This window comes from Sprattus sprattus (genome assembly GCF_963457725.1).
Source record: "Sprattus sprattus genome assembly, chromosome: 3".
Lineage (NCBI taxonomy): Eukaryota > Metazoa > Chordata > Actinopteri > Clupeiformes > Clupeidae > Sprattus > Sprattus sprattus.
In genome coordinates this window covers 37,624,740-37,639,862 of record NC_137922.1, presented here as the reverse complement: position 1 = coordinate 37,639,862, position 15,123 = coordinate 37,624,740, and the positions used below count along the sequence as shown (strand labels likewise).

The 15,123-nt window shown below is 42.0% G+C and overlaps 1 protein-coding gene across 1 annotated transcript; it reads left to right on the top strand.

The window, feature by feature from the left end:
- Positions 1-951: 951 nt before the first annotated feature.
- On the top strand, positions 952-13,133 carry LOC308361877 (kelch domain-containing protein 1-like; the record flags this gene model as incomplete). Its single annotated transcript, XM_080834351.1, has 13 exons — positions 952-1,068; positions 1,377-1,447; positions 2,175-2,292; positions 3,628-3,740; positions 4,695-4,779; positions 4,996-5,094; positions 5,588-5,662; positions 6,260-6,318; positions 6,934-7,046; positions 7,255-7,327; positions 7,666-7,750; positions 9,148-9,227; positions 12,934-13,133. 13 exons carry the CDS (start codon positions 952-954, stop codon positions 13,091-13,093), a joined length of 1,248 nt encoding a protein of 415 aa, XP_080690477.1. The 3' UTR covers positions 13,094-13,133.
- Positions 13,134-15,123: the final 1,990 nt, after the last annotated feature.

The window sequence follows — 15,123 nt, the reverse complement described above, 5'->3', positions numbered from 1 at the left end:
TACAAAAAATATGCCTTTTTTTTTGCCTTCATCAACTACTCGATTCAAGGTCTGTGACCATTGTTGCCAACCACAAAGATATCGGCAGCCAAATCGGCATGGCGATACCTGGCAAGTTATGTTAAGAGAACAAAAACACATTACAACTCAAACTTGAATTGTGATGTAAATTTACAGTTTCGAGACACAACAAAGGGCACTCCAGATCACATATTATATATGAGTTCAAAAATGGGTATGTTATCGCCGCCAACTTTAGCCTAAAAGACTGTAGCCTAACTCACAGAACACAGGCACCCACACAAGCGCACCGGCCTATGTTTTATCGTAAGGCTATTAAGCATCCTCGTAATGAACAAAAACGTCAGAAATGTCATAATTTGCACCTGCTGCAAATGGTCCTTATTGTGACGTGGTATATGAAGACGATTTCATCTTAACTGACAAACTTTTACAGAAAAAAATAATTTAATTTAGTTGACTGTAGACCCTCATCTTTACCTGTGTTTCTTCAAAAACAACTGTTTAAATCCGTCAAATAGAAAGGCTATCGAAAATGAAAACATTTTCCGACCTTGGGGATAAATTGGGTTCCTGGCCAATAGGCTCTCTTAATTGATTTGAAGCACAGTGGGGGAGTTGTGGCTAAAGTTAGTGACATTCTTGTCCGCATCAAACTGCGCGTGACATCATTAGATTATTTACGTTCCTAGATCGGGGCAGAGGCTTAGTGTAGGTTTTTAATCTTGAGAAGCACGTTTTCAAACATTTCACACGTACTCAGGCAATTTCGCAGCCTGGTCCACCCCCTTCTCTCAGCCTGTAATTCAAATCATCTGCGCCGTATTTCCTGTTAGCATACTTCTTCTCGCAGCAAAGGTAAACGTCGCACCCTCCGATCTTTCTCGTCATCTGAGGTCTCCTCGAGCTTGGCAGCTGTTGCCGTTGCAAATGGAAAACTCCAGCGGCCCTAGAGTTGCTGAACGTGAGCTTCAAACGGCGCTGGGCCGAAGCGACCACACGGCCGTTGTGAATGGCAATATTCTCTACGTGTGGGGAGGATGCCAGGTGAGTCTCACCGTGATGCTACAGCTAAAACCAGTGTCCGTACAGAGTTTCTAAGAATCTGTAAGGCTAAAATGTAATATAACGTATTTATTAGCAAGTTTATGTCTTGGATGTGCACGGCTAGATACAGCATGCCTTAAAGTCAGTGTTCTCACTACTGCACAAACAAATCGCAGTTGCATGAACAGTAGAAGTTTTAAAGATCAGAAAAGGAAAACATCTTATTTGTCAGCATCCCCATAACTTTAATGGAAAAAGTTCTTAGTGTTTTCTGGTGGCAAATTGTTTGGAACATTTCCCTTTTATAGACGGTCGACGGAGAAGAAGTAACTTTGCCTAGTGATGAGATGTGGCTGTATGACACGGAAAGTGGGAATTGGTAAGCCAGGGTATTTTTCTCTTTTAACTTGGATGGGCTATAGATCCGCATGCCAAGCTGATTACTTATTACACAAGTGACACTGTTCAGAACATGCAGAAACTATTCATAGACTTATCTGGCAAATACACACAGAGACCAATCCTCTTGTAATTCAACTCAAGATTGTGTGTGTGTGTGTGCGTGTGTGTGTGTGTGTGTGTGTGTGTGTGTGTGTGTGTGTGTGCGCTTGTAATGTAATCTGTTCTAATCCATGGGGATATGCAGTTGTAGTAATGGATAGTCAGATACTGTTTGAGTGTATGGCCGTAAACATACTTTATAGACAGAGGTGTGAAGGTTGGATGGTGGGTTTTGTGGTGTTTCTTCAGTAAATGTAATGTGACCATAGCAGCTTAAACACTTTCTCAAAGACCTTCTCTCTGTCTCCTTCTATCCATCTCCTCTGCCTCCTCTTTCTCTGTCTTCTCTTTCTCTGTCTTTCCCATGTTGTGCTCTACTATCTATCCGTCGGTTAGTCTATCTATTTATCTGTCTGTTAGTCTCTTTCTATCTATCTGTCTGGAAGTCTTTATCTCACTCTTGTTCTCTCTCTCTTTACCTCCCATGACATTCAACTCTTTTTTTTTCAACGTTTTTCTATCTCCCTCTCCCTGTTTGAGAGTGCGTGTGTGTGTGGTGAGAGATTGTCTCCTCATTACTGTGCGCTGCTGTTTGTTTTTGATAGGGCCCTGAGGGAAATGAAGGGAGACGTTCCACCTCTCCTGTCTCAGACGTGTAGCTCCCATCTCCAGGGCCGTCTCTATGTCTTTGGGGGCTGTGACGGCAATGGCCACACCAACCAGGTATAACGCACACACATACACATATTACTGCCACCATATAGTTTCCTGCACATATTACTTGGTAGTTGGGGTGGAGTAGTACACCACAGTCAGTTATGACCGACAAGTATGATCTTATCGGGTGAGAGTTCATGCTATGCAGACACATACACACACACACACACACACACACACATTAAATTAATGTTAAAATGCCACACATCTCTCTCAAACCTGAACACAAACAACTGTCATTAATGCAGGAAGTAAGTAAATGGGTACTTGGTATAAGGTGGCCAGGCGAGTTTGGCAGGGATGACGAGGTGAAGCGAAAGTATTCATGATATGCAGAATTATCTTTTGCAATCTGATCCAGATCATGAAAGCCAGGTGAACGCTAAAACGCACACACAAACACACACACACACACACACACTTTAACTCTCTTTGTGCCTTTAGGCAGGGTAATGAGCCTCAATAAAGAGGTATGAAAACAATCTCTCCTGCCCCAAAGGGTAGACACCATATACAACCATGGAAATGCTTCATATTTTTAGCACACAAACACACACAAACGTTTGTATGTATACTGTCTCTGTGGGTAGAGATGGGGTGCGATGTCCAGTTTTAAACAGGAAGAGGACCTCATCGGTATTATAAACAATGTCTTCAACCATGGTTTTCTTTACAGTCCTGACAGACCCCACATAAACAAACACTTTCTCAGTATGCCAAACTCAGGAATGTAGACATCTGAATGCCAACTATTTTTTGTTAAATATTTTTGTAAGAGATACAAGCTACAACTTGGCTGTTGCTTGTCCTTCCTGAATGGGTGCAAGACTTATTATCTAATGTATCTACAATGTCTCACGCATCTTATGAAAGTGAAATTCAAAAATGCACTGAGGAGAGACTATTAAACAACCGCAGGGCCATTTATTTTCACACATGTACCACAGCTTCTAGTTGGTGCAATAGACTTCTTCACCTCCGTAATCACCCCACTTTGAAATTGGAGAGCACACCAAAACCAAACCTGAAGTATGGAAGGCTAGAGGGGCCATTTTGGTTTTCTCAAGATTATGAGAAAAATTATGAAGTTGCTTGGGGAAAAACATTCAGGCTCGACCTTTCTAAGCAGTGGCTTAAGTAGATTAGGAGTTCATCGGGTGTTCTCAATCGTGCAAAGGGCCAATGGTCTATTGGTGTTTCGGTTCTGATGTCTTTAGGCATCTTGTTTCCTGACATTACACCGTGTTGATGTAGGTGTATACTATAGGTGTATGATACCATTCCTAAGGCATTCGTTTTTATATGGGTGTGTTTGTGGATGTCTATCTTTGATTTTTCTAGATGTATTGTGTGAATCTGGAGGATGGGGAGTTTGTCTGGAAGAGGTTGACGGGTGCGCAGGGGACCCCTCCCTCGCCGAGGGACAAACACTCCTGCTGGGTGTACAGAGAGAGGTGAGCAGGTTCACTCCACAGCAACCTCATTGTTTCAATGCAGGACAAAAAACATCTCCTGAACAGGGGGGGGGGGGGGAGTTGCAGGTCATTTTTTGATCTAGCCTACGTGACCGTGTTACTTGTCACGTTTATGCCTGACTTGACAAATGTTGATGAAAAATACAATGATGTACATTTTTACCATGGGCAAAAGATACCCAGAGTTAAGGCTCACACCTTTGTATTCATGATTTGTTTTGTCATTACTATGACGACTTGAGGAAGCATTAACTAAAGTTTGCGCGTTTTATGAAGCGTTCTACTTTTGCATGTGAAACTGACCTCTCCTTACAATACGAGTTCAGTCTTTAGAGTGATCTTGGTCAAATAACTGATGAAGGATTGTCTATCCCTTGGCCATTTGGGAAAACACTTGTGTAATGATTTATTTAATGGGAGGTTATGGATATTGAGAAGATGAGCGCTGTAGTTAAAAAAAAAAAAAAAAAAATGGACAGAAGCACTCATGCAGAGCCTGCAGTAACTCATCCTGAATTTCTTTCCTGAATTCTCAAATGGAAGTCAGCAGTTAAAGAGTGCTACCTATCGGTTCATTCCAAGTGTGGTCAACCGAGCTTGGTTTGTTATTCTGCTCTAAAATGTGGCAATGAAGCAACAGGCTGCAGCCAACTCGCATGAAATCACATTTGCTTCAGACTCAGGAAAGCATAACTACCAGCAAAAAGGAATCTCTGGACAATTATCTCCAAAGGGATTTGAAAGGGCATGAAACAATATACTTCACTGTTTATTGTGTGCTGAGAAAATGCAGTCCAACCACAACCAGTATCACATGGCAAGGGTACATATAGATGCCTGATGCATTGTGTAATGTGATTCTTTGCCAACTGAGCGTCAACTTGTGGTGACTGACTGGACGTGTCTTCTCTGTTCTGATTCATGTGTTTCCAGAATCATCTACTTCGGTGGATACGGGTGCAAAACGGTGCGGGAGATCAACAATGTCAAGAACTTCACAGTGGACCACACATCCTGGGTAAAGAATGAAGTTCTGGTATCTGTTGGTTTTGCATTTACATGGAAACACATTGTGTGTCGCCTTGCGTGGTTGTCCATGCAGGATATGAATGTCTTTGTTTTATGCATATTCTCTTCCCATGGGTAAAGAATGCTGCATACTTTTAGTTGCTTTTGGATAAGTGCACTTATACAATAACAGCATTGTATATATGATGTTTTGTGGTCCTCGCAGGCCACCATAGGCACAGTGATCTTCAGGTTCTGGGGCTGGAATAACGAGGTCCACGTGTTTGAGCCTGAGACGAACACCTGGTTCGAGCCTCAGACACAGGTGAGTCAGAGGTTATGCTTTCCGCCTGATGGGCGTTTCGAAAGGGCAAATGCTTGATGTCTGTTGACAAGGCAGATGAACAGGGGTGAAGCTACAGAAGAACACCGCCAATCCATCAGTGCTTTGATCTTGACCTTACCTTTTTTGAAAAGATTACCCTAAAGGTGAAATTCTTTGACATTCTCAAACATTTATTTGACAAAAAGGAGAGATCTGACGTGTACAATTTAAGATTTATATGCATGTATAATAAATATTTGTAATGTATTTGACGTAACCAAAACACGAACAACATTTTTGTACTACCTTAACTGCTGTAGGTTATGACTAGGGCAAGGCTTTGTCTGCACCTGTTTCATAAACCTCCCTTTGTTGACTCTTTCTCTCTCTCTCTCTCTCTCTCTCTCTTTCTCTTTCTTTCTCACTCTCTCTCTCACTTTTTTTTATCTCTCGCTCTCTCTCCCTTGCTCTCGCTCTCTTGCTCGGTTGCCAGGGTGTGCGCCCATCTCCAAGAGCCTCCCACTCCAGCGCTACCCAGGGCAGCAAAGGCTATGTGTGCGGGGGTATGGTACGTAAGAGGATCTGGCCAGAGTTCGTGTTTGTTCCGGATTGTTCTCAGCATGCTTGTAAAAGGGTCAAACCAACCCAAAAGTCAGCGCTAAAGAGGAAGTAGACAGTTTGTCTCCACTTTGTTTACATTCCAAAATTTCCCCTTCACAGGGAGGATGAATTTAGTATTTTTTGGGTACAGAGCAACAAGCTGAACTCTATATACAGTGTATTTTACCGTTACCTTTGTTTAATGGCTCCTTTGATTTATTAAGCGGTTTTTAGTTTTGCCAGTTCAGTCAACAGAATTTTACCACGGTGGAGGTCAAGTTAATTTCACAGCAAAATTTAGAGTGAAGGATTTATGCAGGATTAAGTCCTGCTTTGCCAAAGTAAACCTTTTTATGCCAGCCCAAGAATTACTGATTTGATCTTTCTTTATCGTTATAATAATAGCCAACAGTGGTGAGTTTGTGGCAAGTACAATTTACATGATGTGCCACAAATGTAAAGCTGGCTGAAAAATATTCTGACGGTACTAGAAATACAGAACGTAACGTATAAATATGTCTTTATTTAGATTGTGTATTCATGGACTTCTTGTTCTCCATGATAGGAGTCCACTGAGATGGACCTGCACTGCCTAGATCTGGACACATGGACGTGGACCAAAGTGTAAGCTACTTAATGTTGTCTGTCTGTCTGTCTGTCTGTGTCTGTCTGTTTCTTCTCTTAAAGCACTGAAGACCAACTCCGCTACTGACAAACTGCTGCACTGACTGCTCCTGTGCCTTGGGTTTTTCATAGGTGCTTGTAGACCACTCACTGCATGTGTTTATGCAAACAGCACACACCTCAGGTTTTGCTTATGATGACTATAAAGACTGGGTGTGAATAAAGGGCCTGAGTGTGTCTGACAACAAAAGATGCTTGTATGGCTTGATTATTGGCTACAATGTTTTTTTTTTTTTTAAGTTTTGATGGAAGTGGAGTGGTGTTTTATCTCTGACACAGTCATCTAGGGCGTCGGGTGTGCAGTGGGAGGCTGCATGATAAATTCCATTGACCTGTTGCTCTGCTGTAAATGTCAGGCTGTAAGGGTGTGTTCGTTGTGTTTGTGTGTTGCTGAGTTTATCTAATGGAAGCGTGATTTTGTAGTTTTCAGTTGATGTTGTAATATTGGGTATTTAAGTTTATGACTAGGTCTGTGGTGTGTATGGTATTTCATGCTAGCATTGATATAAGTGTCAGTTATTTTAACTGATATGTGTGTGCGTGTGTCACCTACAGATATCCTGCTGATGGGCCCCTCCCGGTCGGACGCTCTCTGCACACGCTCACATCTGTATCAGAAAATACACTCTTCCTGTTTGGGGGTTTGAGTGCAACCGGGCAACCACTAAGTAAGTTCACAGGTCGTTGCCACAGAGGCACCAGAATGTTTGTCTGTCCCCCATTCTCATGCACTTCACATGTCAGTTTCTGTCTCTCTTCCTCTGTGTGTGTGTGTGTGTGTGTGTGTGTGTGTGTGTTTCTCTCTCTCCTCATGTCTGGTGTCGTCATGGTTTCTTCATGTATAATGATGCACACTTTCTGTCTCCCCGCTCTCAGGTGATGTGTGGGAGTTTGACACCTGGACCGGAGAGTGGAAGGAAAGGGACAATCGGGACAAAGACCAGCCCAGGTAGGGTGACTCACAGGGTCGGCTGTAATGTTATGTGGGCGGGTGCGTGGGTGTGGCGGTGGTTTGGCCATAGTGTCGCTTCACCTTTCAGTGAATGACTGACTGTTGTTCCAGTGTATTGGTTCTGGTTTCAGTGCCTTAGGAACTTCTGTGTCTGTGTCTCTTTGCATCTCTGACTGTCTCCTCTCTCTGCCTCCCCCTCCCACCATCCCCCTCTCTCTCACTCTCTTTTTTTTCCCTCTCTCTCTTTCCCCCTCTTTCTTTCTTTCTTTTTTTCTTTCTTTCTTTCTTTCTCTCTCCCTTCCACCATCCCTCCCTCTCTCTCTCTTCCTCTGTAGGTTGTGGCACTCGGCTAGGCTGGGGAGGGACGGCGACGTCATTGTGTTTGGAGGAACCAGAGACTTCACTGTGCTTATGGACTCGGTATGCAGAGGGGCAGAGAAAAGGGGAACCATCTAGGGACTTCATGATGTGACCTGGTGCTTCTCACATGTTTGTTTGTAGTGTTGAATGATCCCTCGTTTCCAAGACTTTTACATTGACACATTTTGTCAAAGGCAAAATACTTAGAATCTGGTTTAGATGTCATAAGTGTAGATGCTCGTCAGTGCTAATCAGTCAACTCATCCATTTCTTATGAGCTATCAGCTGCTATGACTGTTGACCTCAGCAGTGCCAGCCCAGAGCCCTACTACTCCTGCTGAGCTGCTGGGCCTGAGGCTGTTCTTTTCTTTTTTTTCATCTCTAATTCTCTGGGAATGTGAAAAACTTCCCCCAGGTCCCCTCACTAGATTCCAAACGAAGGAACGAGTTGCTTAAAGCTGTTGTGGTCGTAGCCGGTTAAGTGCATCAACCCCCGAGGGGGTTACACAACAGAGGCTCAGGAAGAAAGCAGGGATTTGACGTGAAGGTTTGGAGCAAGCTAAGCTGGACCACACGTGCCTGATGGAGATTAACGAATTTATGGATACAGTTCCCACGTATCATATAGAAACAAGTGTCGTACTTATATAGCCTTTTCTCGTAAAGCATTACTGGGATCAGTTCTCTTGTTGGCCCCTAACCTCACCGTTTAAGCTATGGAACTACCTGTGTGCTCAAGCAAATATTAGACTTGATTTAGGTGGGGGCTTGGTATGTTACATGTGGTGTGCCTCTGCTAAATGTACGGTATATCTGTCAAAAACCTGACCGATTTTATTTGTACTGTGAGGAAGCAGAGATGAGGCACAAAAGTTCTTGGGAGTCAGGAAGGATGGATATCCTGTTACTGATGAGAATCTCATTTGACATCCTGCTTGAAGATGACCCTGACAGATGAATTAGATAATTCAGGCAGGGGCCTCTCAGTAGGAGAGCAGAAGTTAGTCTTGGAATATGAAATATGTTCTGAGGGAGTAACAGGGAAATCTGTAAAAGGTGTTATGGAATGTGTACAGAGAACATCAGTGTGTGCGTGTGTACGTGTGTGCGTGCGTGCGTGCATGATTGTATTAACTATGATTGCGTTATGTCTTTGAAACCATTGTTTCACTCTTGGTGCACAGACCAACTCCCCCCCCCCCCCCCCCTTAGACTTTCTGGGCCCCACTACCTAGTTGTTTGGCTAATGGATTTATTAGTCTTAACTGTGGTTCAACCCAAAACTGCAGACATGTCCAGTCCATTTAGCTTTTTGGGTTCATATTGTTCTAAAAACATGAGATGTGAATTAAGCTGCAGTCTGTGTCGCCTCCAGAGGGCGCCTGATGAGTGTATGTCAGTCAGTCCATCCTCAGGGTTCTAATGATTTGTCATGTCTTCATCTTGTCCTCTCATAGGTGGCAGTCTTAAGGGCTCCGTCGGAGAACCATTGTTCAGATGTGTTGGTCTTCCAGACACAGCCTTACTCCCTGCTCAGGTAAAACCAGTCCCCGAACACCTGGAAACCTCGATCTAGGGTATCACCTAAGATGCTGACAAAGGATTCTGGCCAACAAGCTTCTAAGTAATACGATTAGGTCACATTAGGCCTTAGAGAGATGGTGGTGGGGGTCCCTTGGTGTATATTCTTGGGTGTAATCTAGTAAGTAATCTGTAAATGGGTAATATGTAACATTCTCTTCCACCTTAAGCTGTAACAGTGCCTGAGGTGGCATTTTGACAAGATGGCCTTTTGACAGGCAGTTTAAATGGGGGAAAATGCTTTTACGTTTGAGTTGAAGAATGTGTGACGGCAGTTGATGAGACAAAGGAAAGGATCAGTGATGGATAATTGACAGCTCACTATTAACCAATCAATGCTTTTAAGGTGTATCAGATGTTCAGAACTATAACCTTCCTGAGCTACCTGCCAGGTTATCAAAAAGAAACAGAAACTCGTATTGCTCCTGCTTAATACAGTGTAGATTAAAATATTTGTCTTGGGTTTGTTAAGTCTACCAAGAGATGAAACTGCTGTGTCATCATCAGTAATTGACGTGTCGTAAAGTTGACGCGTAAGTGAGCAGCGCATCTAATTTTTCATGGATGTCGGTCCCTGATTCCTCCATCCTCGTTCTATTCCCTCCTCATTTCCTTCACATTTTTTTTAGAGGGACTAGCTAGGACACAAGAAATAAGGAAGGATTGACAAATAAAGGAAATGAGAATAACACTGACATCTAGCTACCAAACCTGAAGCCTGAGGAAATCAAACCGTGTTAAGTTATTAAGTTACCATCTTAGCCAATCCGATCACTGCCTATAAATCTATCTCCCGATCTGATCAGATCATATGCATTGGGGTCAGGGCCAGATCAGTTTGAGACTCACCTGCCTTCCTAGATGTGTGTATCTTTCGCTCTTTTAAAATGCGTTACCTGCTTAGCTAAAGATCTGTGGCTTTAAATAATACCATAGATTTAGTTGTGTTAGCCAGCGAGCATTAGTCTAACAATGTGAGAACAGGCATAGATAAATAGTTGCAGTTGAAGACTGTTGTGTGGTTGGGGTCGAGTCCTTCCCGGGATTCTTAAATCAGAGTCGGACTGGTAACATAGATTGATGACATCATAGCCTACCCCAAGGATCATAGGCCCTGCATTAAGCAGATGTATGTGCGCACATCCCTGTACAATATTACTTTAATTGTCAAATGTAGCACCTTCCAGTTATGCATATACTTCTAAGTTGAACAGTGGGCTTTGTGTTATGTCAAATTAGATTTAGATTTACTATATTAGAAATACAGGCCCCATAGTAGGAACTTGCTGCAACAAAAGTCAGTACACCTTTCATTATGGAGATTATGGCCTTTTTTTATTATGTCCTCAACTTCACAGAATCTGAGTCAGTGGGTGGGTGACGGAAGACAAAAGCTGCAAATTGTGTTTAGGTGTTGGCTCTGGATGTCTGGATTTAATTCTTGACTGATCCAGGGTTGCTATGCATGGAGACCTTTGCATGTTTATGAATAGAAGAGTTGAGTTTTGTACTCTTTTTCATAACTTTTTATAAGTTAATGACTGGGACAGTATTAATGTGAGCGGGGCAGAAAAGTAGACACCAGACAAGTACAAACAGGACTTGGGCAAATGGGGCACAGGACTGGAGATTGCTGGCTGATGTCTGTAGACAACTTCAAGTTGTAAATGCCTAAAAGTTCCAAAGTGAATTGTGACTGCTATGAAACCAGACATGGGTTTTTTAGTTTGAGCATATTGTTTACTTTATTGAGTTAACAATTCCTTTTTGAAGATATGATTGAGGTAGCCTTTGAAAGGAAGAAAGTAAAAGTAAAGTATGCGGAACTGGAAGTGGAAGCGAGGGAACGAGGTTGGCAAGCACACACAAGACTAGTGGATATAGATTAGGCTACAAAGCCTCTAACCCCCATCACAACACTTAGCAACTGTTGGATTTTGGTTTAAGGGACGGTCACTCAAAGGAGCTTTTAAAGGAGTTGTCCTAAGCTGCTGACGAAGTGAGCCAGTGGTTGTGGTTGAGGCACTCACTTGGGGAGGATGCAGGGGGAGTGGGTCTGGCACTTTTTAGCATGATTTTGGCAGTGTGCTTTGAATTCTCATCATGCTGGAATATTCCTCCTCTGCCAAGCATATAGAGAATGGGAGTCAGCTTGTCAGCTAGTATGTTGGTACATCCATAGGCATTCATGGTACCATCAACATTTGGACTCATGCAGCCCCATATTATCACTCCTACCTCTATGCTTCACTGTCGGGACAATGCATTCACTGTGGTAGTGCTGGCCAGGTTCAGGCTGGACACCATCTGAGCTGAACAAATGTATCTTGGGTCTTATCTGACCAAAGAATGTGCTCCCAACATTTATCAATTCATGTTCTTTCAGCAATGTTTAATGTTGCAGTTTTATGCTGAAGAGCAAGCAATGTTTTTTTCTTTGATGCAGCCCACTCCTGGTAGACATAGTCCGATGAACATCGCATAGTCTTAGCTGTCACCAAAACTCTGATTTCCATTCGAGGCCCCTGTGCCAAGTTTGAAGCATTTGCAGGTCTGCAGGGTTAGATTGTGCAAGTAGTTCACTGTCCGTGGTGTCATTTTAGGAGGACCGTCACTGCATCTGCAACTGTGTTTCGACTGTTTTTTTTTGTTAGTCACTGATGCACAGCCCACAGGACCCACATTTAGTTCTGGTGTTCACAGGTTATTTTATAACCATGTTCATGCAATTAGGCTGATTGGAAATCACAGCTGTACTCAATTGGGTTTCAGTGATTTGTTGCATTGAGTTTCTACTTTAAGACCTGTATTTTCAATATAGCCTGTCTAAAGTATTTGTTTTGGATCGTTTAAGTTGCCAAAAAGTCTATTGACTCTCGTCAGCAATGAAATGATTGACACGTGATACAGTTTTTAATCATATGACATGAGTAAGTGATACAGCACAGGGTTCCACTCACTTCTGTTGTTTACCATATGTCCTATGCTGCTCAGAAGACAAATCCTTTAATTACATATTTGACCCTTTCTGGCTTGGCCAGAGGAACAGAACAGTGTGTTTATTTTAGGAAAGAAAATGTCTTGATCCCGTCCTGCAGCAGGATCAAGTGATTGTTTTAGTTGGGCCTCCATACTGGCTGCTTTGTGGTGTAGTGTAATGTAATGTACTACTCAGTTCTAATCACTTAAACTCCCTCCCCTTCACTTGCTTACTTCGGTTTATGGGGGCTGTGGCACCCATGTGTTTGTTAGCGAAGCTATTGAATTGATAACATTTTGTGGTGAATTTGTTCAAATATTTTATATATATTTTTTTTTCTGTGACATCATTACAAGTAAAAAAGATGTTGTCAAAGTTATAAATGTATCTCTCCTTACACCAGTGATGTATCAGTGATGTAATCTTGAAGGCTTGATTAGACAGACTGCTGATCCTTATATTCCTGTGCATTGGATACCCCTGTTTTCTGTTTGTATTTTGGCCATGAGACATTCAGTCCACCTGACTAGAAAAAGAAACTCCCATGGGCATATTGTGAAACATTCTCCATCCAGTTCCCCCTCAGAATACCACAATAAGTTTAGGAGCATTTATGTCGTTTATTTATTCAAGCACCAACATCATATTGCACTTAACATTCTGAATATCCCCATCTCTGCAGGTTATGTGAGAATTGCATAGGGCAAAATGCATCTGTTCTGTCGAAGCAGGTGTCATGGTTACCGACGAAACTCAAGGACAGTACTCAGAAGAGGATCTCTTACTACAGCGCACACACCGAACACCCGGACACAACCCCTACAACCAACACGTTGGGTTAACAGTGTTGGCAGAAATTATAGCACTTTAGTTCATGTCTGTCATCGTGGAAAGTGTCTGTTTTATTGTTTAAATTTTAAGCTATGTATATCTTTTTTTGTCATTTTAAAGGAACGCTTCTGTTTAACGTGTGGTGTAGGATGGAACAGGAAATTCTGAATTAGCTGCCTTACAGAAAGCACTGCCAGCAAGTTTTGACTGTGAATTCTGCAAACACCACGAAATTTGCATTGTAAGATACTATTGTAAGATTTTTCTTTTGAAAATGGGTAAAACCTTTAAATAAAGATATTTTCTCTATAAATTGCAGATAGTCCTTTTTTTTTTATTTCTTGAGTTGAGATATGCTTGTCTTTGCGATGGCATCTGACTCTGTGCCAGATCAGTTGAGCATTATCTGAACAGACATCCACATGTGCTAATGGGCCAAACGGTCTTTGGTTTCAACCCTCGAACTTCCTGAAAGGTCCTGTAAAGTTTTTCCTGGCTTGGTCTGTGTTGACGTCATAACTCCGCATGTCATGACTGCAGCGAGGACCGTTAATGATCTGTTTGTGTTCAGGAGAATTTAAAAAGGTGTGAGTCTTCTGAATTCTCCGAGAGGTTAAGTCAACAGTATGTTGAAAGACGGCACTATGGGTCTTAAGGTTGAATAGGTTGTATTTTTGGTTCTAGCTGTACTTTAGGATCAATTGTCATTTCTAACCACATCACAACTTTAGGAAGATAAGTTGACGAAAGGCTTTACGGCCTTAAATTAATAAAATACAAAATGTATGTGGAGCACAGCCCTGTTACAGTTAATTTACCAGACTATGACCCTGAGTGAACTGACATACAGTAAACCGTTGAACAAGTGCAACAAAGACAAACAGTTCCTCATTTGCTACCTCTGCCGCCATTTACTAGTTCACTAATGGTGTAGTGCTCAATTCAGTGAGTTAAAAAAAGGCAATGATCGTTTTTTTTCTTATGCATTTGATTGTGAATGTGCGAATAGTGACATCTCTGCTGACTTTAGCTGTTCACTTCCCATGACATCTACAGCAGATGATGAAAAAAAGACAACTAATCAGATATTCAAAGCAACCGAGTTGGGAAAATAATGTAAATGTAAGCAAGGCTTCGCAGCATAGGTACAATGGGAAACAGACAATACAATAACCAATCACTTAATTTCATTGCACCATTTTATTTTTCAATATAATGGATTGGAATGCTTCATTAAAAAATAACAATGGAATGATAAGTCATTGATTACACTATACAGCGTTTTTTTTTTTTTTGGAGTTTCTATAAAAGACCATTCAAGATTTTTGTGACTGACCCTCTATCCGTTCTCAAAGGGAGGTCAGCTTTAAACAGCACTGCACTCTGTAACAAGGACTCAATTTCTATTTCATATAAAACCCATCTGATTTTTTTTGTTTATATATTTGTTTTGTGTTTTTCTTCCTATTATCGTTTCTGATTATCCCTAAAAAGTGCATCATCAAGTGTGTGGTTTTGGAGGGGCCAGATCGTACTCCTCCGCCGTCTCCTGCTATGGATTCTGTTCATTTCAGACATAATGGGCTCGATCCTCCAGTGTACCTACCAAGTATCACCAAAAGCTAGGAAGTTGCAGAAAACTACATTACCCAGCAGATACTGCAGCCTGTGACCCTCCTTCCTTGCTGAGGTCAATCAACCCAACAAGACTGAATATGGGGACCAAATTCATATTGTGCTCAAATATAGAAAGGTTAGCTGTGCCAAAATGATAATACAAGTGAGCAAAGGGCACAAAACAGAGGAGCCTTTAAAGCTTGCAACGCAAATAGGTGCATGTCAAAGAGAAAGAAATTAACACAAAGTAATGGCAACTGAAATAAGGCATTGGTTTGTGACTGCCATCTGCAAATGCTATTGGCCCTTAGTAGCGCATGGCTGGACTGCAACCATAGCAGGGACCCGTTACAAATAGAAAAAAACATCAAAAGAAAAAGGTGAAATTAAGTGGCGAACTAATTATTTTGATAGCAGAGCAAGA